A 25,446-nucleotide genomic window follows, 5' to 3' on the forward strand; every position below is an offset into this window, starting at 1 on the left:
AAGGCGCAGAAGAGCCAGGTTTTAAGGTTCTTTTTAAAGTTTTCTAGGGGCTTTCCTGATCGCTCCAGGTAATGAGTTCCAGAGTCGGAGAGCCACAGAGAAGGCTGTCTCCCTTGTGCCCACAAGATGAGCTTGTGAAACTGGCAGGGGTGAAAGGAGGGCCTCCTCTGAAGAACAAAGAGCCCGGGCTGGTTCATGGAGAGAGATACAGTCACAAAGGTAGGCGGGTCCCAAACTGTTTAGGGCTTTATAGGTGATAATCTGTACCTTGAATTGGGCCCGGAAAATAAACAGCAGCCAGTGAAGCTCCTTAAACAGGGGGGTCGACCACTTCCTGTAACTAGCTTTATACCACTTTAATTTTTTCCTTATTATAATCCCTATCCATTACATTTATTTATTTATTTATTTACTACATTTATATACTGTCCCTCTTAACCCGTAAGCAACTCGGGGCTGTTTACAGTCAGTACCAAGACCATAAAATACAATTACAATACAATTAAAAACATTAAGATAATATAAAACCATTTTACCATAATAGTTCTGAACTTGGGAGAATGAACCGATTCCCCCAGTATTATGCCAACATTTGCTGGAAATATTTCCCATTATGTGAGCCAACTGGAAAAAAAAGGGGGGGGGTCTATACCATTTAGAGATTATTTTCCATTGGGTTTCTTTGTTCCTCATCTGTTTAATTTTCTGAATGTTGTCAATCCAAGACCTGATTATTTTCTTGCTAATGTTTTATTCTTGTTTTCAACTCTCTATAAGGGTGGTTTTTGTATTGTAAGATAAGTTGATTAATTCCTTGTACAATAGCCCAATAATTCCTTTCTCTTTTTCGACTTTCCTTTTAATTATTTTGTCTAGTGGGGCTTCTGCTACCTCTCCTCTTTTCATGACCTGAGCTCTACTGGACGGGCCTAACCACGCTATCCAGTTCCTTTGTCTGCCTTTGTCTTGTCCCAGTTTGTTATTTCTCCACTTTGCTCCACAAGATCCCCTACCTTTTTAATACCATTCTCCTTCAACTCCAATCTAAAGAAACTTTCCTAGACAGGTGAGGGAAATGGATGTGACAGTCTAATGAAATACTTTTTCATATGTAGTTTGGCACTCTACAACTAAATAAGTGCACAGCCAAAATGTTAGGAAGGACATGTTAGCATTCTCAAAAGAAATAAAAAGAAAATAGCACTAACACAGTGGTTAGTATCAACTTTGTGCCAAAGTTAACATGAGGGAATTTGGAGAAAGTGTCGAGTGTTGAAAAGATACCCTACCCAATAATACTGACTGCTTCACGAAGCTCAGAGTCGAGCAGCACAAGAAAGGAAATTGGCTCCCAAAGGTTATCGCTGGCTATGATCTTCACATGTTGAAGCTCTTGTTTATCCAAAGTGTATCTCAAAAGCTTGAAAAATAAACAGATAAAAATAGTATTTGCCAACCATTTGTTTAAAAGAAAAGAATGTATTCTCTAAAAAATCAAAGCTGCTGTAATAATTTATGTAATTTACTCAGTTAAGGACTCATTACCAAACAGGTATATTTACAAGTTCTGCTCTCTGTATAGTCTTAAAGAGAAGTGAAAAAAGCATCCCAGTGTCATCTATATATAATTCATAGTAAAACTAGAGAAAAGCAGAAGAATCAGTGCAAGAGTCCTCATGCAGGATATGAATTACTTTAAAATTTTCAGTTTTAGGGTTTATGCTGATGGGTTCAATCTCCAGTTTTAAAAAGGAAGTTGTTAAGGTTAATGCTTCTAGGTTGAGAAATGGGCACAAGATTACAGCTTTCATATCCTGTGATGAGATTAACCAGAACTTGGAAATTTTCTTCTTCTGGACTATGACTAGCAATGATGGTAATCTTAAGTCTTCTTCTGGACTATGACTAGCAATGATAGTAATCTTAAAAGTTGTCCTTAAGGAAAACTAACTTTTCAAGGCTCTGAACATCTACATAGATGTATCAAGTAAAACCAGAGTGAACAACTGAAGTTTTTCACTATCTCTACTTACCTGCTTTATTTCTGAAACCCTCACAAACAAACATAGTCAAGATAACAAAGTGAAACCAAATTTGTTTGAGCAAGCTGTTACAGCAACCATAAGGAGTATTTCATTGGAAAGCAGCTGTTTTATCAGAATAGAATAGAATCATCAGGAAGAATAAGAAATCATAAAATACAAGTAGTTGTTTTTAAAAAAAATCAGTCACTTTAAAATAGTGTAAATAGATTAGATTTAAGATTTAGGAATAGATTTAAGGATCCATGTCTTCCAATATACTGTGCATGCCCCTTCTTATCTACAAACTTATCAATTTACCTTTAGAAGGCAACCAAAACTAAGTCCTGAGACCAGAGATTATGAGTTGAGTATCCCATATCTGAAATGCTTGGGACCAAAAAGATTTTGGGTTTTTTTTTTTGGGGGGGGGGGGAGGGGGTGGATTTTGGAATAACTACATAATAAGATATCTTTGAAATGAGACCTACATCTAAATCTGAAATTCAGTTATGTTTCATATACACTTTATACACGTAGCCGGAAGGTAATTTTAAATACAATACTTTACATGAAACAAAGTATGCATGCACTACCAGTGGTTCTCAACCTGTGGGTCCCCAGGTGTTTTGGTCTACAGCTCCCAGAAATCCCAGCCAGTTTACCATCTGTTAGGATTTTTGGGAGCTGAAAGCCAAAACATCTGGGGACCCACAGGTTAAGAACCATTGCACTAAACCAACCATCAAAGCAAAGCTATCATTATCTCTGTCATCCATGTGGACCACTATTAGAGTATTTTGGATTTTGATAATACTGGATAAGGAATGCTCAATCTGCCCTTCTGGTATCATCTTATGAGCCATATATTCATTGACTAAGGCAAAAATTACAGGTTATCAGACTTGTATAAGTAAGAATCCTAGAAAAAAATGAAAAAAATTCACAGCTGCAAAAACATATATGAAGCTCTCCTGTATAACAGAGAATTGAACTAGATGGCAATGTGGTCTCTTTCAACTCTATGATTCTATGATTCTCACAGGCAGAGAGATGCTTGAAATGGCTTCATGTATTATTATTTTTTTAAAAAATAGAGTGGTACATGAATGGGAAAAGTATTTTATAATAAGAAGAAATAAAATATTATAGCCTTTTAGCTATTATTAACTAAATAGTAAAAATAGTAAAGGGGAAACCTTTACCTTTACTAAATATCACTGTTATGCTATGAAGTAAAGATAAAGTACCATTGATTCCTTTGCTTTAGCTCTCCTGCTTATGATTCTCTCTTTCTATGTTAGTGATGACATATCAGACACTGAGTTATCATTTTGGAAACACGTTCAGACCATTTTTGGACTTCAAGGGCTAAATCCTATTATTAATCCCAATGAGAGTAAACTTGCTGAATCAGTAAAATATAACATTACTGTATACTTACGAAGTTACCACGGATTTAATGGATCTACTCTAATTGCAACTAATATTAGGATATGGTACTAAAGCCAAACTCATCTCCACATAGATGTTCAAGGCCAAGCCAAAAATGAAACACAGTAATGGCACCAGTGAAAACTGATAAGCCAATGAAAGGAAGAAGGAAGGACGATGCAATGAACAACGAATGCCTTGGCAGCAGTGTAGGATAGCACTGTGCTAAATTTGTTTTGAGAATGGTTTTTAACTCATTTATATACTTTGTATATGAAAGTTCCATGCCTCCTTGGCATTCCAGGAACAGCCAAGGAGGACTACTGCACGAAACCTTAGAGATCCACAGCCAGGTGATATGGACAGCTCTCACCTAGATAGGCTGTTGGTGAAACAGCTTCCTATGCTAACCTAAATGGAGGAAGAAGAAATGAATCTTGACTTGTCAGAGAATCATCAAGGCACGACATTAGAATCAGTAACTGTAATCAGTAGCCTGTGTCAATTTCTAGCCACTAAAAGACTACCAGATATGTCATGGCAGAAAGGTCCTGACTCATAACATAAAAAGGTCAACAACAAAAAAAGACAATAATGGATAGATGCCACCTAAACTAAGCCATGCTGAGTCAGACTTGGTTGGCATCCTCTGCATCTACAGGATTCAGCTCCAACCAACCCAAAGCACCATATAATGGGGATCTTGGGAGCTGCACTCAAATTATTTTGAGGGCAAAGGTTGAGGAAGGTTATATCATCTTCTGACGAACAAGGCAATTTAGCCAGAAAGGCACTGACTCACCCATTCCCATTTCCCCTTTTCCATTCAAAGCTAATACAAAATTATGGCAAAGTCGCTGCACAGCATGCGTTACCTGGCACATTACTGAAAAGTATGAAATACCACTGCTGAGCTATTTGTCTGCCAGGCTTGCACAACTGCCCTCTTCAGTGGAAAATACAATCTATCAACATTAGCACGCCCTGTGCACTCATGAGTCATTTTTCTCAGTCAAGACAAATACGTTCCTTAGGGAAAAAAAGTATTCAGAAATCCTATTATATCATGAGTATTATATGGACATATTTAAGGATTTATTAAGAAACTAGCCGTCCCCTGCCACACGTTGCTGTGGCCCAGTCTGGTGATCTGGAAAATAAAGGAATTAGGAAGTATTGGTTCCTAATATATGTAATTTCTTTATGCTTGTGGGAAAACAGCATTTCTTGCTGTTTCTTTGTCAGTGTTGATGTGGAGATTGTCTGATTTGCCCACTCTGGAACATACAACACATAATTGGCCTTCTTTAGGGGTCCCTTTCAAATCTATGATACTATATCTCTGTGTGTGTGTGAATCATATATATCTATATCTATGGCTGGATGGCTCTTTGTCAAGAGGGCTTTAATTACATCTTCTTGCCATGGTGAAGGGAGTTGGACTGGATGGCCTAAGTATGGGGGTTCTGTGTGGGAAGTTTGCCCCAGTTCTGTCATTAGTAGGGTTCAGAATGCTCTTTGATCACAGGTGAACTATAAATCCCAGTAACTACAACTCCCAAATGTCAAGGTCCTCCAAACTCCATCTGTGTTCATATTTGGGCATATGGAAAATGTGTGCCAAGTGTGGTCCAGATCCATCATTGTTTGAGTCCGCAATGCTCTCTGGATGTAGGTGAACTACAACTCCCAAACTCAAGGTCAATGCCCACCAAACCCTTCTAGTGTTTTCTGCTGGTCATGGGAGTCCTGTGTGCCATGTTTGGTTCAATTCCATCATTGGTGGAGTTCAGAATGTTATTTGATTGTGAGTAAACTATAAATCCCAGCAACTATAAGTCGCAAATGACAAAATCATTTTTTTTTTTAGTGATGGTCACTCCTTGGGTTAGTAGGTGTCTTGTGGCCAAATTTGGCGGCAATTCATCCAGTGGTTTTCGAGTTATGTTAATCCTACAAACAAACATTACATTTTTATTTATATAGATTAGATAAAATTCAGAAAAGGTTTTAATGTTTGTGCATTTGACTGTGCTGTGACCCACTTTGAGCCACGAAGAGAGGTGGGTAAGAAATAAAATATTATTATTAATCAAAAACAAACCATGGGTGAGACACTGTAAAATGAAAACTATTTTACAAACATGTGATCAGAATGTAATTATAGTACAACCTCATGTATCTGCAGAACCTGTAGCTTTAATTTTATTTGCCCAAACCTGAAAAAATATGCCCTTTATAGGCTTGTCCAAGTTACCCAGTGTGACTTTATGGTATATATTTTTTTCAGAAATTGACCACAGAGTCCAAAGATGCTTCTCCAAGCATTTCCTAGGCCTCTAGTGCATTTCTATCGTCAACTTCTGTCATTGATTCAATAGGGTTCACTATTATCCATGGGTTTTGCCAAACCATGGTAGGTCTGGACTCAGGGTTTGGTAAGGTCAATGTAAAGATTCTATCAAATACTGTCATTTTAAAAAATGGCCAAATACAGACAATTATAAAACCAGACAGCCTATAAACAAAAATCTACAATACACAGCCTATCAAACACCCGGACAAGAACAACTTTAAAGTCAGTTATATTTTAAAAGCATACACAATTTCTCTGAGCACTTAGCATGTGTGCACAGGAAAGCAAATTTAAATTGCTCTAATACCAAATAAAGTAAATCCATTAATCTGTGGAACTGACATTAATGTTGACTTACAGAATTCCCACAGATTTAATGTGTCTACTTTAGTTAAAATTAACAAGGTTTAGATGACTGAGTTCAGTATTTGTTGTTACAAAGATTCGAACATAAGCACAGCTATAAACTACTGCGTACTAGCAATAGTGGGAGATAACATTGTTAGAGGATCTCTCAAGAAACAAAAGCTATGGCTTGTTAGTACTGCATAGGAGGCATGGTAAACCTTTTTTGAATGTCTTTTACTCACTTTAGCTTGTGTCTTAAGAGGGTTTTCGTGGTAAAAGACATTTAAAAATCATGCCTCCTATGCAGTGCAAGAGAGAACTCCACAATAAAACTTCCAGATTGGAAGACGCTCAGCAAGCTACTGGGATATGGCAGCACTGTAGCTAATAGCACAACCGGACTCAAGCTGAAAAGACATTTTACTGTTCACGTGCTCAAGGTGAAGGAAAGTATGAAGCTGCACAACATGGAATTTAAGAAGTTTGAATCAGGTAAAGTTTGAATCATAGTAAAACAAAAAAATGAAACATTTAAACATTGTAATGCTTGGGATGAGTGAGCTAAAGTGGACAGGAATGGACACTTTGAGTCAAATAATTGCATAGTGTTTTACTCAAGAAATGAAAATATAAGAATAAATGGGACGGCATTAATTCATACTGAGGAATAATATAGGAAAAGCAGTTGAAGGACATATCACAAAATCTGATGGAATCACATCAAGAAGACTTAAAGAATAATCTACCTATGTATCTATAATACATGCTTATGCTCCAATTAAAGTGGCAGAAGAAAGATTCTATGCTGGCGTCCAGAAGGAAATTGACAACATACCAAAACAAGACTTCTTGTTAATCGTAAGTAATTGGAATATGAAAATAAAGAGCAAAATAGAATCAAAGACTGTACGAAAATTTGGCCTAGGGTGAAATAATAGAGGAAATTAAAAGTTCAATTCTCTCTGCAAAAACAATACCCTGAGCAGGTTGTGGCACAGACTATGAACTGTTGATATAAACAATGAAAGTAAAGCTAAGAACACTAAACAAACCTGAAAAACAACTTTGTATAATTTAAGGATAATGTAAAAAAGAGGTTTGCACTTTATGCATAACTGACTGAAAGTCAGAAAACTATTAACTGATGCCAAGAATGCTGTCAGGGAGAAATCCAAAAACGCATTATATGCATCAAAAAGAAAGGGAAGACTCAATAAATAACAGATGAATTTCTTCAAACTGTTGGAAGTCAGATGTGAAGCAAAAGTAATATGTGACAGAAATAAGGTCTGGACTCTGAATCCAATTGTTCAATGACTTGAGCATATAAAGGTAAATATTATAATAACCAATGCCAAGAAACAGAAGCCGACAAGAGACATCTTCCACAAAATCTAAGAAATCAAAGAGAAATTTAAACCAAGAGTGAAGGTGAATGCATTACATGACCATAGTTCAAAGTAAAATCTGCCAAACAAATATGGAAAACAAAAGAATGGTTCACAGATAGGAAATGCACAATACAGATTCTAATCCCCAAAGTACTATATTCTAAACAAAGGATTGCAGTAACCACAAGATCACTGCAATAATCCTCCATGCAAGCAAAGCAATGCATAAAATTCTACACTAAGATGTTTATCATATATGGATCAAGAAATGCCAGATATTGAAGATGGATTCAGACAATGAAGAAGCATTAAAATCACACTGCAGATATATGTATAGCTAAAACCTCTTTCCAGTAAAAAAAAAAAAAAAGCAAATCTCTTCAATGATACTTTTTCCCTTGAGAAACAATAATATATCTAATGATTAATGACAAGCATTGATGTGTAGCTTTGTTAAATGGATTAATACTCATTGTTGGATACATCCACAAATAGGTCAATTGAAAGCACACCTGAACTGCTTTTCAGTTACTCAATAATGAAGTAATTAGAACAGAGACAATTAACTATCATTAGACAACCCAGCAGAGCAGGAAATTCTATGATCTAATGTCAATAGAATGATCACATGTGGCAACTGTGCAGCATTGCAGATCAGAGCAAAAATACCAAATACAGATTTCAAAGGAAGACACTAATAAAGATAACTTGTAATTTAAAATGGTTATGTCTCCACAAAAGACAAGGCACCTGCAGCAACAGAGCCAACAGTTGCCATCTATACATCTTTCAAAAGACATAAAATCAGAAATAAAGTCTAGGAATACTCCTCATAGGATATTTAAAATAGCTTCTAATGAAATAACACTATACAATTTTCAGTTAGCGCACAGCCTTTCACAACACAAATGTATAACTCAGACCTTTGTCAAAGCAAATTTGACATACTTCAGCAGCACTCATCACTTCACCGGGTGTGTTTGGGGTTTGTTTTTTGTTTGTTTTTTGGCGGGGGGGGGGGGGGTTAGTATATATATTTCTCCACTTCAATTACTTGTCTATGAAAATGACAGCAACAACTACAGAGTATTTCAAATAAAAACAAAAATAAAATAAATAAAATATTAGGTTTCTGAATATTAATCTGTGGGACCCAAGTCAACCTACAAAACAGAACACAGCCACAATCAATCATATAATTAAAAACAGCACTACACTGAGAACAGTTTAAAATGTTTAAAAATGAAAAATCAGCCAGGAACAAAACTTATCTAAATAAGTGCTTTGGTTTCTGAAGTAAGGAACCGGTCTAGCCTCCCATGGAACAGATTTCCAGTCTGGGAGAAGAAATGGCCCTCTCTCCTGTCCTTAGAGCTGTGAACACAGTGGGACTGAGAAAAAAAAATCTTCCATTTAATATTTCAGTACTTGGGCAGGTCCATATAGGCTGAAACAGTATTCCACACAGTGTTGACGAACCTGTATAGTGATGGCCGCCAGTACTTTGAAATGTATCAGTTACATTCAGGCCTTCCCAAAGACACATTTTTTGGCAGATGTGATTTTCCCTCAGCTCATTCTAGAACCCATAGAAACATACATGGTTTATCTGAGGTGTTTTTGGAGATCATTCTCTATAGCATCCAAGGTACACGACCATTAGTGATACAGGGATCAGCTACAGTTTTCACTCTAGCAACTCTAGATATGAACATAATTTTCAAATTTTAAATTTATGATGTCTCTATAAGCATATTTCACACACTTAACATATAAAACAAAGAAAAGACAATTGAGAAGAATAAAATAATAACAATGTTTGCTTCTTATGAGGTGATCCTGCTCAATCAAATACATTTGTAAAAATAAGAAATAAAATGTTATAATAATATATTTTATTTATATTCCGCTCTTATCTCCCCAAGGGGACTCAAAGCAGTTTGTGTATAGAAGAAAACTGAATGCATATTATTACAATATTCTGCAAGCACTGTGTGCAATTTCTAAAAATGAGACATCAGTAATGTATACTCATTTCCTAGTGGCTTCATAGTGAAGAAATATGCACTGTGAAATGCAAGTTATAGTATACATATGACAAATAAATTAAAAAGCAACCATCTAAAATACAAAAGCAAGCAGCAGCACAAATTTAATTTTAACAATACTGCCAAGAGGCACCCTCAGCTCACAGTAGAAAAAAAGTGAGAGGAAGCCTGAGGATGATATTCCAAAGCAAGGTCACCGCAACCCAAAAGCTCTATTTCTCATTTACCTAAAAGCCCAAGATGTTGACACAGAAACCAAGGCCTTTAAAACAGATTTAAGCTTTAAACAGATCTATATGGGAGGAGACTGTCACTAAACATAGCAAGGATATGTGTAATACAGTTCAGAATTTAAATGCATATCTATATTGTGAACTTATGAAGAGTCATAATCAAAATTCCTGAGCAGTTAGCTCAGCTCCATGAGGCTTTTCTTTGTCCTCAACTTCAGCCGTAAGTTAAATGTCATGTAGAACCAATTTAACCCTCTGGACATACATAAGGATTACATGTAATTCATTTTTTCAAGAACCACAGTGCCCTATAAAGGGTGATATAAACATGCTAAATAAATAGTGAGTTTTATACTAGTAATTTTAAAATTAATCACCAAATTTTCATTGAATTCTAGGATTTGTCAGACCTCAGGAATGCAACTTTTTGGGGGATGGAGGGACTACAGCTCACTGATTTCCCCAACTAAAATGGTCCCTGGCTGGAGGACTGTTGGGGCTTTAACCAAAAAAGCCATTCTCCTAAAGCAGTGGTTCTCAACCTGGGGGTCCCCAGACATTTTTGGCCTTCAACTCCCAGAAATCCTAACAGCTAGTAAACTGGCTGGGATTTCTGGGAGTTGTAGGCCAAAACACCTGGGGACCCACAGGTTGAGAACCACTGTCCTAAAGCCTTTAAGTTGTAATATGGTAAAAGACTTGAAAACTTGGATGTTACAATGTACCTTTGAATGATGACTTATCTACTGATCAAGTCTGCCTAACACTCATCTTTTGTTAGGATCTCCAGCACTTTATTCCTAGCCCGGGCCCTACAGTTTGCGTTTGCACCAGCTCTTGTCCTGCCCTATTAGTCTCAAATCTGCACATGCCCACTTTTCTCAGCTATTGGCTGTTTGTTGCTTGGTTTGTTTTATGATGTCTTACATTTTACTGGTTTTATTGTTTCAATATAGTTGACTGTTATATGTTTTTAATTGTGTTACTTTGTAACCTTTGTTAATATTGGGCTTGGTCCCCATATAAGCCCCCCCAAGTGTCTTCGGGGAGATGAAGGTGGGATATAAGAATAAAGTTATTATTAAAACTGCCAAGGATTCTGCTCGATTCCCAGGCTCTACCTAAAGAAAAGGGAATGACCACTCAGAATAAATATTTCACTCTGTGAAAGGAAGTCCTACAAAGAGCACACCTCAGCTGCCCATGATAGCAAAAGAATATAGGTACTAAAACCAATTGAAACAGCACCATGAGACAGTTTGGATCAATGAACAGCATGAAGTGCAGAAGTAGGAGCGGCAAAAATAGTAATATATAGTGCCATGCAGAAGCCCTTTACTCTAATATGAGAATATAGAGAAAGGCCATGCTTATATCTAAATTGCCTTTGATTCATACTGTATTCTGAATAAAGGCATGAAAAAAGCCCACAGTTCCCCTACTGCTTTCACACTTACCCTACTATCTCAACTGCATCATTAAGATAGGGGTCGACTAGCATTGCATTTGCAATCTCCCATTCTCCATCAGCCGCAATGATTCCAACGTTCTTTATACCCATTCTGTCCATTGTATCACGAAGTACCTTAGTAACAAATAATATTACTACAGTTTTAATTAATGCAGAAGTATGACATCACCTTAACAGGGCAAAAAAAAAGTGGGCAGGCAATACGACCTGGATTCTTTATGGAAGCTAAGAACTCAGTTAACTGCTCTGAATGCAATCACTTGAAATAGGAAGTCTGTATATATTTATCTGAGGGTCAATTCCACTCAATTCTCTGGTCTCTCTGAATAGCCATGCCGAAACTTGTGTGGAGCTCACAGCCAGAGGGGCAGGAATTGGTATAGGATGCATAAGAATTATGCAATATTAGTATTACAGTCCAGCATGATGCATTTCAACATTTAGTTAACTGCTTTAGCAAACAGAGCCCCGTGGCTCCTAATTCAGCAAGGTTGGGTTTTTTTCTCTTTGCCTTTCCATTATCTTGGTTTTCCAGTATCCCAAATGTTTTTGGATTGTTTTCTAGAAACAATCACATTAACTTGCAACTTAATAAAGAGAGTGTTTTTAAGCGTATTCAGAATTAGGTTCCCTGGCTACAAAGTAACCACAAGGCTAATCCACTTGCATAACAAATAGAATAAGTTTGTAAAGTAGTCACTTATTGTGTTAAAAGGTAAAGTTTTCCCCTGGCATTAAATCTAGTCATGTCCGACTCTGGGGAGTGGTGCTCATCTCTATTTATAAGCAGAAGGGCCGGCGTTGTCCGTAGACATCTCCAAGGTCATGTGGCCATCATGACTGAATGGAGTGCCATTAGCTTCCCGGCAGAAGGTGTTTTCAAACTGCTAGGTTGTCAGAAGCTGGGCCTAACAGCGGAAGCTCACCCCACTTCCCGGATTCGAACCAACCTTTTGGTCAGCAAGTTCAGTAGCTCAGTGGTTTAACCCGCTGTGCCACCAGGGAACCCTATTTACAACTTACTGTGTTACCTGTTGCAAATATAAAACACAGAAAATCAGAAGGCAGCTTTTGGCTACCATGTCAGTAAGATCTGCTCTAGGCTTTAGGCAAAACTTTAAAGGCTCTCAAAGTGTCGACCCCATCCCCATACTAGGACCAGCACTTTGTCTAAAGCCTAGAATAGACTCAATGTATCACTGATCAGGAAGCCAATATGTGCCTTTTCAGCAAAGGGAGCTTTTAAAAAATTTTGACTGGTATTGTAGACTGGATTAGATCAGATCCTATCAGTACCAACTACAGACATAAAGGCCCAGGAAGAGAGGACTGGAAACACCCAGGAAACGAAGTATTTGAGTTTTTTCCAAAGTCATATTTTTCAGATATAAAAATTAAAAATGGATTAAAGATTTTTTAGAATAATGATGTGAAGATGTTAATGGACTTACTATCTGTGTCTTCTCTTAAAAAATATAGATCTAAGAGGCAAATATTTTATATAAGATTGCACACAGTATCCAAGCATTACATTTCCTGGTTTTGGTTTCCTTTTCCTCAATTCTTTTTATGAGAAGGAATGTATTATGTGTGTTCAACACAATGGTTTGGAGTACTAGAGTTACCAGAAAATATGCACATTAATCCTATATAAGTACTTCTGTACACTGTGATTAGGCAAAACTTAATAAAATCACTAGTCTGGTCTGTGACTATAATAAAGTGTTGTACATATGATAAAATAACTGAAACGTAGTTAACTAAAGAACACTGGAAAATCCTTGACTGCTCTCTGTCCTGGCCATTAAGGAGATTTTGATCTAGACTTCCAACAAGTTTTAGAACTCTTTAATTTTGCAGTAAATTTCTGATAAAACACCTTAAAATATTTCTCAAAGAAAAGGAAACAACGGTTAATAGTAAGCAACTTGTTTTAATGTTGAAGAGTGAACTTAAACCAGTATTTTCCAGGAATTAGAAACTGATCTGTCTCTGACTGATAACATTTACTATGAATTATGTCCATTTCCCTAATTGTAACAAAAACATATTAGTATGTTATCATTGAAGCTCAACAACTTCTTATGATAGTCAGCATCCAAAAGTATGATCTAATGAGTGTTCATGTGGCCACACTTTCAACTTATACTTACTTCCTCTTAAAGGAAGTAAGAGGGCAAAGAGATTTAAGTGGCACTAAGTGTGCAACTTTTTCCTCCAGAATATTTAGTTCTCACGAGAACAGAGCAAAAGTAGTTATTCCTTTCTTTTTTTGCCCACTGTAAAATACATACAAAGGAAATTAGATTCAAATAACTGTACATAAGCATTAGGGGAGCCTTCAGTACCAAGGAAACTTTACAAAAACAGGTTTGTATGTCTTTCAAGAATGCTTTGATGGCATGTTCCTGCAATGGTAGGAGATTGGACTATATGACTCATGTAGTCCCTTTCTAACTTTCCACTTCTACGTCCTGGCCTTTTGATAATAGAAAGGGATGGGCATCCTTTTGCCTGTGAGCCAAATATAGTCCCCCACAGCTTTTTCCATGGTGCTGGGACTACTCCTAAAATACCCCACTAAAAAGGGGTTTTTTTTATAAAAAAAACTGTCAAAAAGTTGTCTTCTTTTGCTTTTAGTTTTTGTTTAGAGACACAAAGCTCTGATTACAAAGATAGTCTGAAAGGTATAAGTGACAGTAAAAGGAAAAACATGCCAAGAGCAATCAATATGATCTGTAGAAATGCAAGCACTAGAAGGAGAAGTATATCTTAAAGAGACATCAAGCCATGCTTTTGATAATCGGAAGTTTACAGCAGTAACTGAAGTGGACATCTACACTCTGCGAAGAAGTTTAAGCACTCATGCTAATATTTTATTTTATTAAGTATGGAAACATAGTCAGCTAACCTACCTTAATATATTTGCTGTCAAAAGAACGCTCATTCCAAATCTTTAAAAAAAATACAAAGAATATAAAGTTAGAGATGTCACAATGTTGCTTGAACATAAATAGCAAAACATTCACTCTATCAGTGCCAGACTGGGATAATGGACGCTGAATCCAACTCTAATTCTTGAGACCCCATGTTCAATTATTTTAGCTGGAGGGCTGAAATAAAAGCACAGGTAAAGCAGATAAAAGTATTTTCCTATTGTCACCTGGGTTGCTGCCATAGATACATCACTCAATAAATATAATGCACAATATTGGGGAAAAAATAGCATTTAAAAATTATATAAATTATTGGAACTATGGCAGTGTGAGATAACTTCACAATATGTTCAAACCCAAATTATGTTCAAAGTATTTTAAAAAATAGTCCTTTACTAACCCCGATGTAGTCAATGTCCAAACTGTGAAATTTTTTGGCACCGACAATCCAGGAGATAATATAATAAGCAGTGACATCTGGATACTTGTAGGGCCAATTCTCGCCTTTTCCAATCCATCCTGGAAAAGACCAGGGCAAACCTATAAACAAAATCAGAAGAGACAGGGATACAGAAATATAAAGATTAATATACAAAATACACCGTTCATGACAAACAACAGCCTTTGTTAACTGAAGGGGTACTGTTGAAGGAATGGGATTAGTCAACAGGAAAAGGAACTAAATGCACCATAACTGATAAACAGCAAATTAAATTCAGTATCACTTATCAACATTTTTGTCAAAGAAAGCCAGTTTAAGCCAACTTCACTAAATTCAATTAAAGTCTGTTTAAAATGAAAGGTTTACTTTTATGTACATTTAGTAATAATCAATCAAATTTGAGTGAGGTATTTTATTTTAATCATTTTAATAATACCATATTTACTTGAATCTAATGCTCGATCGAATTTAATGTGCACCTCAATTTTCAAAACCCTGAAATCCAAAATAATATTTACCATATTACGCAAGTCTAATGCACACCCTAATTTTGGGAAAGTAATTTACTCAAAAGGTAAACATTAGATTCAAGTAAATATGGTATTTTAATCAGTTTTACCTAATTCTGGTCTACTTTACACATGTGTGGTAAGATTTTATTCATTTAAACTCTAAAAACGGCACACAAAATAAAAAATGACAGCCTTCAATCACTTGCCCTATATGAAAAGTGGCTCCCAGCTTCCTGGTGAATGTATATTCTTGAATAAGAGTCAACTAGGAAGTCAAAAGTGTAGGTAGGCAGAGCGTCTATGGTTGACACATAACTGAAATCACAGTTAGGCAATCACACATTGCCAAAAAGGCTATGAACCAGTTCAGATAATAATCTCCTGGTTAAATAAACTGAGATAGAACTGGGCTTCAGGTAGCTCTATTGTTACTCTTATCATGTGAACTGCAATTAAATCAGAAAGTCTTCAATTAACTCTAGATTGTTATTTTATATGAACCAAAGAAGTAGGGTTACCAACATTGGACCAAATCTGGATATTAGACTACTTTCAAGCCGTAATTTCAGATTCTGGCTTGTTCCAAAGCTGGAACCATACTTTCAAAATTAAGTGGAAAACATATGAAGCTCACCCAATTTGTTTTTCTCTTAATCCAAAAAACCAAATAAAGGAACATGCATGTCCAAATAAATAGCTATATGATTATATGAACTGACTCATTGATTTTGTTTAAATATAGCACTTTTTGAGGGTCTACCCATGGTTTAATATGGACCTACCAGATAAAAAAATACCTGACCATAACATCTGTTTTCAAGGAATGATTTGTTCTGTTTACAACTACTGCTTCTGAGAGACTATCAACATATCAATTACTGTGCTTATGTGCACCTTTATTCATACTACAACATTTTCCCTGGGACAAATTAACAAGAAGGCTGGGCCCAGATCATCTGCTTGGCTGAGAGAAGTTATTCTTTCTCCTAATAGCATGCCACATAGTTGCATTTAGCAATTTTCTTTCCTAAATTACTACCAAACTGGTAGTATTTTTTTTAAAAAATGTAAGTTTTAAGGAAATGGCATCTGTGTTTGCCTTTGGCACAGAGTCTCATTTAGACTAAAATCTACAGACCACAGTGCATTAAAAACCAGGAAACTTTTATTATTCATAAAAACTGTGTGAATAAAGGACTCCAGTCTATAAGAACAGCTTTGAAGAATCAAGTAGGATTTGCAAATTAATCTTAAACATAATATACATGAACACAGAAAGGGTTAGGACAGGTGCAAAGTAAACTATTTATATTATGTTACAGAATGCTTTTATTTATAAAAGGAGATGGATACAACATTAGAACAGGTTGTAATTAAAAATGAATTACACACCGTTTCCAATTATGAGTTCAGAATGTTGAAACAACACAACTGACAGGTCTACAGTTCTTACCAATTAATTTAATATCAGGGTTCCTCTTTTTCGCTTCTTTCATTAGCCACCATTCATAGCCCCGGAAATAATTTTCATCATTCTCATAGTGCATATGTGATGGTTCAGTTCCATCTGGGAGAGAAAAACAGAATTTACTCATAGTTAAGTAAATTAAAAACTTGCTACCCCGTACATAATTCAAGGTGCTGGTTTTGACCTACAAAACCCTATACGGTTCCGGCAAAAGTGTATCTGTCCGAACGGATCTCCCTCTACGTCCCACCCCGGAATCTAAGATCTTCTGGGGAGGCCCTGCTCTCGACCCCGCCTCTATCACAAGTGAGATTGGCAGGGACGGGGAGCAGGGCCTTCTCGGTGGTGGCCCCCCACCTGTGGAATTCACTCCCCGGGGAAATTAGATCAGCGACATCACTCCTTTCCTTCAGGAAAAAACTGAAAACATGGATTTGGGACCAGGCATTCAGACAATCTGGCAGATAAAGAAAGGACTTTGACAAGGGACAGGAATTGACTAATGGAATGGAATTATGGAACTCTGAAAGACGAACACTGAACATGAGAATAGTTTTATTGATGTGTTATATACTGATTGTTTTTAACTGTGATAGTTGTTTTAACTATGGTTTTATATGTTATGTGTATGTTGTGCAGGCATCGAATTGTGCCTTTCTGTAAGCCACCCTGAGTCCCCCCTCGGGGGTTGAGAAGGGTGGGGTAGAAGTACCCGAAATAAATAAATAAATAAGCAGAATACCTATGAAAATCACTTTTGCACAAGGATACTGAATATGCAACATTACACCCACATCAATTTTAGTCCACTAGCTAATACATATAGGAAGAGATTGACGCTAAATATAATATAATCAAACACAATCAAAAGCCTTTGTTTTCTTTGAATAAGTTAACTGTCTAGCCTATATTGATAGATCACCAAAACCTGTCAAGAGAAAAGTTGTGCTTTAGCCCAGCAAGGAATTATTTCAGATTTTGCTTAAAAGCACAAGCAAAGCCACACATCAATTTGAATAGCAATTTTATAAAGATGGTACAATCAAAACAACACAATAGAAAGACAGAATGCCAATAATATAAAAATGGGGGAAACAGATCAAACATAATAGTAAAACAATGTTGGATTATAGGTTGGATCCAGAGTTCCATTCCGTCACCTACAGCATATCTCAAGAAGACACCTGTGCTGACCTTTCGTAATGCAGGAAAATAAAGGGACTTTCCATTCCACCCACAGCCTCCCACAGTGTTTCAGAGAATGTCCCAAAACCCTGGAGGGGTTTGGAGGTAGGAATAAGGAACTCCGGGGGAGGCTGAAATGGATGGAAACTGTCTTTATTTCTAATTGTTTGCTTAATTAAGATGTCATACTTAGCGCTAATGTCTAAGGATCTCAAGATAAAATAAAATCAATATAACATTTTTTTAAATGTAACAAAAATGTAAAACTACTGAATGATTCCACCAACAGGATTCGCTCTAAACAATGTGGTGAAAAACTTTCCAAGGAGCCCTTCCATCTATGGAACTCAAAATCTGAACCTAACATTTTCTGTGAAGCAGGAGAGGGTTTTTTACAAGGAAAAAAAAACTCTGTAAAATAACAATTTACAGGAACTGGAATTTTTAAATGCTTTATGAAGCCATATATTTAATCAGCACTTCATCTTTATTATCCTAATAAAATGCATGCCTTATTTACAGGGCCAACCATTAACTGTATGAGATACAGCAACCTGCACAGATTGACAGTCACTTAACTTACAAAAACAGATTTAATTTTAAAAAAACATTCTGGATACATCTGTTCCCTTAACTCATATTTATAAAAACACAGTATCAGCTTCCATATGCTCTGAAGAAAGCAGATTAGGTGTTCCCTCCCAATTATCTGTTTGACATTGAGATCCCACACTGATTTACTTGGAAACACAGGAATCATATTTCAGGAAATAACACACCTTGTTTGCAAGTGATATTATAATACTAATCTACCTAAGATAAGTTAATATGTGATCCTACAGAGGTGTGAGACACACTAGCACATGAAATCCAACCCTGGCTGTCCTTCAGTTCATCCACAGCCTGCCTAATACCTATTTTTCCATAAATTAGGCAGATTTACTTACATTCTCTGCTGCCAAGCAATTCATTCTAAGCAAGAAACTTACTTTCCCAGGAGACTGCATTATTACAATAATATGTCAACAAGAAAAAATGCCACTATTTATTAAGCCACTTCTTTTATTCCCAACAACAAAACTTGAGATTTTATATATACTACAGTAAAATGATCTCTCAAATCTCCTGATGTAAAGGTGAGGGGAATGTGTTGGATGATCATTATAGCATTCATAGAAGACTTTGCTGATAAATATTGTTATTTAAATTCTTATACCTGTAGACTGTGCATCCCCTCCGATCTCGACTTTGAGGATTTGCAAAGCAGCACCAAAGTTTGGCTTAAAGGAGGAAAAAAGAAAATACCATTAGTATTTCTGTTACACATACAAAATACCATACCATGTATACTGAAGCTAGCTTAAATTCTCATCTACTGCAATCAGTTGTACCAGTATGGCAATTCTTTTTCCCCCCTTTAAATAATGATGAAAACAGGAATCACATCCAGACTCAATGGTTAGCAAATAGTAATTCTCAGAATTCTGTCTTATTAGCCCTATCCAAGAGAGCCAAGGGAACATCAGCTGCAGAGAGCTTGGAGGAAGAGGAAGCATTTGTTTGCTTAGGCTGCCTTTCACTTCAGCTCCTGGTAACTGTTTCACTGTGAACTGAGGCCCTGACTTACTGGCTGAAGCAATGGCCAACAGAAACACCTCCCTACATCTAGAGGCTGGGGGATAAAACTTGTGCACTAACTGTACCCATTCCTTGAGAAGCCAGATTTGGTCATGGTGGTACATGCCTTAATTACATCCCATCTGGATTACTGTAACACACTCTACATGGAGCTGCCTCTGAAGAGTGTTTGGAAACTCCACATAGTCCAAAGAGCTGCAGCCAGGTTGCTAACTGGGGCTGGCTACAGGGAGCAGACAACCCCCCTGTTACAGCAGCTCCACTGGCTGTCAGTCTGTTTCCAGGCACAATTCAAAGTGCTGGTTATAACCTTTAAAGCCCTAGATGTTTCAGATCCAGGCTATTTGGCTGACAGCATCTCCTTGTACGAACCTGTCAAGGCCCTGAGATCTTCAGGAGAAGCCCTTCTCTTGGTTCCATCTCAAGATCAGCTGGTGGGAAGGGTAGAGAGAGCCTTTTTAGTAGCTGCCCCTCGACTCTGGAACTCCCTGCCCAGGGAAGGCAGAATGGCCCCCTGCTATCCTTCCAGCGGCAGGATAAACCTTCTTCTTCAGATAGGCTTTTAAAGGAGCTTTTGACTATATTTTAATGGATTTTAACTATGAATAAATAATAATGCATGTGCAGGGTCAAGATACTTGTGCATGAGCTTTCCACCTGTAATTTCCTTTTCTTGACACCGAAACCTGGCTTATCTGTGACCCTATTACATCAACCCATAACCTTTCTATGTTTCTACTGAAGCTTCTATTCTCAAATGTAATTATAGGAGGCATAAGATACTACTGTTTATTCTTTTGTATTCCATAACTTTGGAAGGGGAGGATTCGAAAGATTACCATACCATAAAAACTAGAGAAGGTAAGGCCAAGAGTAAGCTAGCTTAGTAGTCAGGTTTCAGAGCCTTTGAGACTTCACGAAACAACACACCGACCTCATACCACAGATGACAGATTCTACAATATTGACAAAACTAGTCACCCAGCAACTCCAATGTCAGGGATTTAAAGGCAACTGTACAAAATATAGTGGAAAAAGCTCACAAGGACAAGTCTCATATTTCATCTACAATTGTTTCTAGCAGCTCTTCATTTAACTTTTAAATTTCTATTTTTCCACACTGTAAAGCACTGTTCAAAGAGACAAACAAGGAGACAAATTAAATAATAATATTACAATAGTCAGGATAATGAATATGTTCAATAACATTACACTGCCGCTTATCACAGGCAGAAGGCTAAGTCTATCTACAAGAACCTGTATGATACAAGTGAATTTTCTTGGCAGATATTAAGGTGTATAATTCCCAGCAATAATTACAAGAAGAAAAACATCCATAAATGTTTTATTATTCACAGCACTATGACCTTCTATTAAAGTCAGCAACACTGTAATCCCCATTGGTAACTACAAGAAAACATGTTCACTAATTTGAGAAATAAAGGACATGGACAAATTGACTATTTTGTTGAAGAAAAATACAGGCATGATAATAAAAAGAACGAATTGGGACAATCTTCATGACTATCTGGACAATTTACGAATATAAAAAACAAGAGAGACAATTTTATTTTTGAAAAATAAGAATATTTTATCCAAGAAGATGGAATGGAAGTCACTTTTTTCTTTTTTTCTTTATTTTTCTTTTTTCTATTTCTTTTTTTATTTTTTATTTTTATTTTTTTTGTGTGGATGTATTCTTGTAGTTTATTTTTTAGGGTTTTATTTAGGATATCTTTTTTTATTTCTTACTTTATTGGCCTTTCCCTCTCTCTTTTTTTCTTTACTTTTCTATACTTAATTGTTCTCACTCTTTCATTGTATTCTCTATAAAATTTAATAAAATTTCTTTAAAAAAAAGAAAACATGTTCAAATTTCCATATTTTCATGGAAACTGTTTTTCAATTTGCCAGTTATTTCTATCTGTATCCCTTTTTTATATATCTGTGTAATACATAATGACTAAATAAACACAACAAAATCATAATCTGGAGACCTTGGGTCCCTCCCAACTTTCAAAAAGAGGATTCAAGTTGTTTATTAACTATTCTCCTCTTGTTAATTAATTCTGAACACACTGTTAGCCCCAGAGGGAAACCTTACAAAAGGTTCTTGGATAGGAGAGAAAGAAAAATTCACAAAAATGGAACAATGGCCAAAAATGCCTTTCTTCTCTACATGCTTTGTTGTTTGAGCATGGAACACAGAGTGCTATTTGAACAGGACTCAGTTATCAAGCAGTACTCTGTTCATCTTCTGTGAACTTTCTACATAAGAGGACAACCATGTTAAAACAATGCCATGAATGTAGTCACTCCAGTCTAACAACATACAGCTTGCTGTCACTTTATCTCAACAGCCAAAAGTCAGTTTGAGTCAGTTTTGTCCTGGAGTGCTAAAACAAATAAAAACACTCCATGTGTTTCTTGCCTCTGGCAGCCTTCTTCAAGAATTTCTCTTCATTACTTACAACACAAGAATCAGGCTGCTCCTCATACTAACAGATAAAGATGGCAGGAGTGAAGGAGATTAATCAATGAACTTTAAACATGTTTCTGACACTAACCTGAAGCAACATCATTCTTCAGGAGAAAATAGAAGTTTTAGAAGCAAACAATTGGGGGAAGATATCTGATAGAGGATTAACAACCAATAAAATGCTAATTCTGCAACATTTCCTCAGGTTAAAACAATTGGAAGATCAAAATCATTTGTTAAAAAGATAATCTAAATAATTATTACCTTAAAAAGATAATCTAAAATCTGAGAGCGGTAAGGTTCCGGGTAATTCACAAGAAGTCGGGAGGTTGCCTGCAGCAAAAAAAAAAAAAAACAAACACGTGGAGAGATGAACATATACAAAACGTCTTATGGAGACCTGACCTAGAAAAGACTTCTGAAGTACCCCCGAGGACCAACACCATTCTCAATATAATGATCTGTATTCACTAAGGATGTATTCACACAGTAGAGATCAGGGTAATGGTCAGAACCCAGTGAGGTTATAATTCACATGAATGAATGAATGAATGAATGACTACATCAGTGGTTCTCAAACTGTGGGTCCCCAAGTGTTTAGGCCTACAACTCTCAGAAATCCAAGCCAGTTTACCAGCTGTTAGGATTTTTGGGAGTTGAAGGCCAAAACATCTGGGGACCCACAAGTTGAGAACCACTGGACTAAATTATGTGCATATGGCATCTCTAGTTAAAATATATCATGGAGACCTGACCTAGAAAAGATTCCTGAAGAATTTTGGAGTGCCCACACCATTCCCAAGGTAACGGTCTGCATTCACCGGGGCTGTAATTCATACAGTAGTGCAAGGGTCCTCAAACTAAGGCCTGGGGGCCAGATACGGCCCTCCAAGATCATTTACCTAGCCCTCACTCAAGATCAACCTAAGTCTGAAACGACTTAAAAGCACACAACAACAACCACCACCCTATCTCATCAGCCAAAAGCTGGTCCACACTTCCTATTGAAATACTAATAAGTTTACGTTTGTTAAAACCGTTCTTCATTTTAATTGTTGTATTGTTTTTAAGTGGTTTTTGCACTACAAATAAGATATAAGCAGTGCGCATAGGAATTCATTCATTTTCTTTTTCAAACTATAATCCAGCCCTCCAACAGTTTGAAGGACTGTGACCTGTCCCTCTGTTTAAAAAGTTTGAGGACCCCTGCAGATGTGAATACAATCATAACCTTTACTCATTCACGTCATAGTTCACATAGTAGAAACAAAGGGCCTTTCCAGGTCTCTTTATTTAGTTATTTACATTATTTCTATCCCGCCTATTTCAGCCCGAAGGCGACTCAGGGCGGTATACACAGTCAGCACAATTCGATGCCGAAACAAAATACATACACTGATAAAGCAAAAACATTAAGTGCAATTAAACATAAACGACAGTGCATAATAACAATTGTGTCCCTTCCACACAATTCATAGAATCATAGAATCAAAGAGTTGGAAGAGACCTCATGGGCCATCCAGTCCAACCCCCTGCCAAGAAGCAGGAATGTTGCATTCAAACTGAATTGAATAATTCAAATTAATTGAATAAAATCCCACATTATCTGAAATATAGGGCAGTGTGGACTCAGATAACCCAGTTCAAATACATATTGTGGGCTTTTCAGCCTCAATATCCTGGGTTTTATGGCTGTGTGGAAGGGTCCACAGTCAACATAGTACAGACCTGGGTTATATTTGTGCTCTACAAGGCTGTAATTCATATGGTAGAGACCAGAATAGCAGGCCCTTATTATTATTATTATTATCTTTATTTGTACCCCGCTAGCATCTCCCGAAGGACTCGATGCGGCTTACAAAGGCCAAGGCCTCAAAACACAACATAACAATACAACACCTAAAGCAAATTAAAAACAGTTAAAGCAATATTACACAACAAGCAATAAACAATACACCAAGACATTATAAAACTGGGCCAGGCCAGAGTAATGGGTACAGGGTTAAAGGTGCTGATGTAACAGGTGATATGTAAGGATTATAGGGTAAGTGCAGTGTGCAGCAATCTCAATTCTAGTAAAGTGCTCCCTCACACCCATATAACCTATAATATAACCATAGAACCCTTCCTCACACCCATATAACCTATAATGTCAAAGTCGAAAATCCCACAATATCTGCTTTGAATTGGGTTACCTGAGTCCACACTGCCATATATTCCAGTTCAAATGTGCGATTTTATTCGGCTGTGTGGAAGGGGATTTAGTATGTCCCAGTTGTGACCACACAGCAGACACCACGGTTATGGTCTGAACCAGTTGAGACCAGGCATGGGCAAACTTGGGCCCTGCAGGTGTTTTGGACTTCAACTCCCACCATTCCTAATAGCCTACTACACCTCCCAGAAGCCCCCAGCCTGCATTCGCCAAGAAGCAGGAATGTTGCATTCAAATTGAATTGAATAATTCAAATTAACTGAATAAAATCCCACATTATCTGAAATATAGGGCAGTGTGGACTCAGATAACCCAGTTCAAATACATATTGTGGGCTTTTCAGCCTCGATATTCTGGCTTTTATGGCTTTGTGGAAGGGCCCACAGTCAACATAGTACAGACCTGGGTTATATTTGTGCCCGACGAGGCTGTAATTCACATGGTAGAGACCAGAATAGCAGGCCCTTCCTCACACCCATATAACCTATATTGTCAAGACAGAAAATCCCACAATATCTGCTTTGAATTGGGTTACCTGAGTCCAGACTGCCATATATTCCAGTTCAAATGTGTGATTTTATTTGGCTGTGTGGAAGGGACCTTAGTATGCCCCAATTGTCACCACGGTTATGGTCTGAACCAGTTGAGACCAGGCATGGGCAAACTTGGGCCCTGCAGGTGTTTTGGACTTCAACTCCCACCATTCCTAACAGCCTACTACAGCTCCCAGAAGCCCCCAGCCTGCATTCGCAGGCTGGGGGCTTCTGGGAGCTGTAGTAGGCTGTTAGGAATGGTGGGAGTTGAAGTCCAAAACACCTGCAGGGCCCAAGTTTGCTTGTGTCTGGTATAGCCCTTCCTCTTGCTCCTCACGGCTGACCCACCCCTCCTCCGCTGACCGCGCCGACGCCGTCGAACTCCCTCATGGGCACCACCGCGTCGTCCAGCCAGTAAGTGCCATTCCGATTGCCCCAAGAGGCCTCGGCGCCCCGCTCCGCGCTCAGGCCCAACAGCAGCAGCACCGCCAGACCCCACAGCCACATCTTCTCTGAGGGGATTCTCTCCTCGGCGAGAACGAACGAGAGGAAGGCAGCGGCCTCAGCTCTTGCTTGACAGCGACGAGGAAGAGAGAGCAGCCAAAGTAGCAGCAGCAGCAGCAAGCGTCTCTTCCGGTGCCTTCATGACCCACTGAGGGAGAAGCGGTGGCAACGGGAGACCCATTTCGTCTCCAAGCAGAGTCACGTGACGCTCCGGTCACCTGACTAAGCAAAA

At 37.5% G+C, this 25,446-nt stretch overlaps 1 protein-coding gene across 2 annotated transcripts in view; it reads right to left on the minus strand.

Moving 5' to 3' along the window:
• GALC (galactosylceramidase) overlaps positions 1-25,446 on the minus strand; it is a 45,188-nt gene extending 19,742 nt beyond the window's left edge. The window contains exons 1-7 of one of the 2 annotated variants that reach the window (XM_060757131.2): positions 25,059-25,446; positions 22,227-22,295; positions 19,062-19,125; positions 16,646-16,759; positions 14,639-14,778; positions 14,218-14,256; positions 1,290-1,420 (exon numbers count right to left, since the gene is read on the minus strand). In XM_060757131.2, coding sequence (XP_060613114.2) covers positions 1,290-1,420; positions 14,218-14,256; positions 14,639-14,778; positions 16,646-16,759; positions 19,062-19,125; positions 22,227-22,295; positions 25,059-25,217 — 716 coding nt within the window. In that variant the 5' untranslated portion in view covers positions 25,218-25,446. Of the gene's footprint in view, positions 1-1,289; positions 1,421-11,288; positions 11,417-14,217; positions 14,257-14,638; positions 14,779-16,645; positions 16,760-19,061; positions 19,126-22,226; positions 22,296-25,058 lie in introns of both variants that reach the window. The other variant, XM_067462952.1, reaches the window with a different exon arrangement.

This window comes from Anolis sagrei, chromosome 1 (genome assembly GCF_037176765.1).
Source record: "Anolis sagrei isolate rAnoSag1 chromosome 1, rAnoSag1.mat, whole genome shotgun sequence".
NCBI classification, from domain to species: domain Eukaryota; kingdom Metazoa; phylum Chordata; class Lepidosauria; order Squamata; family Dactyloidae; genus Anolis; species Anolis sagrei.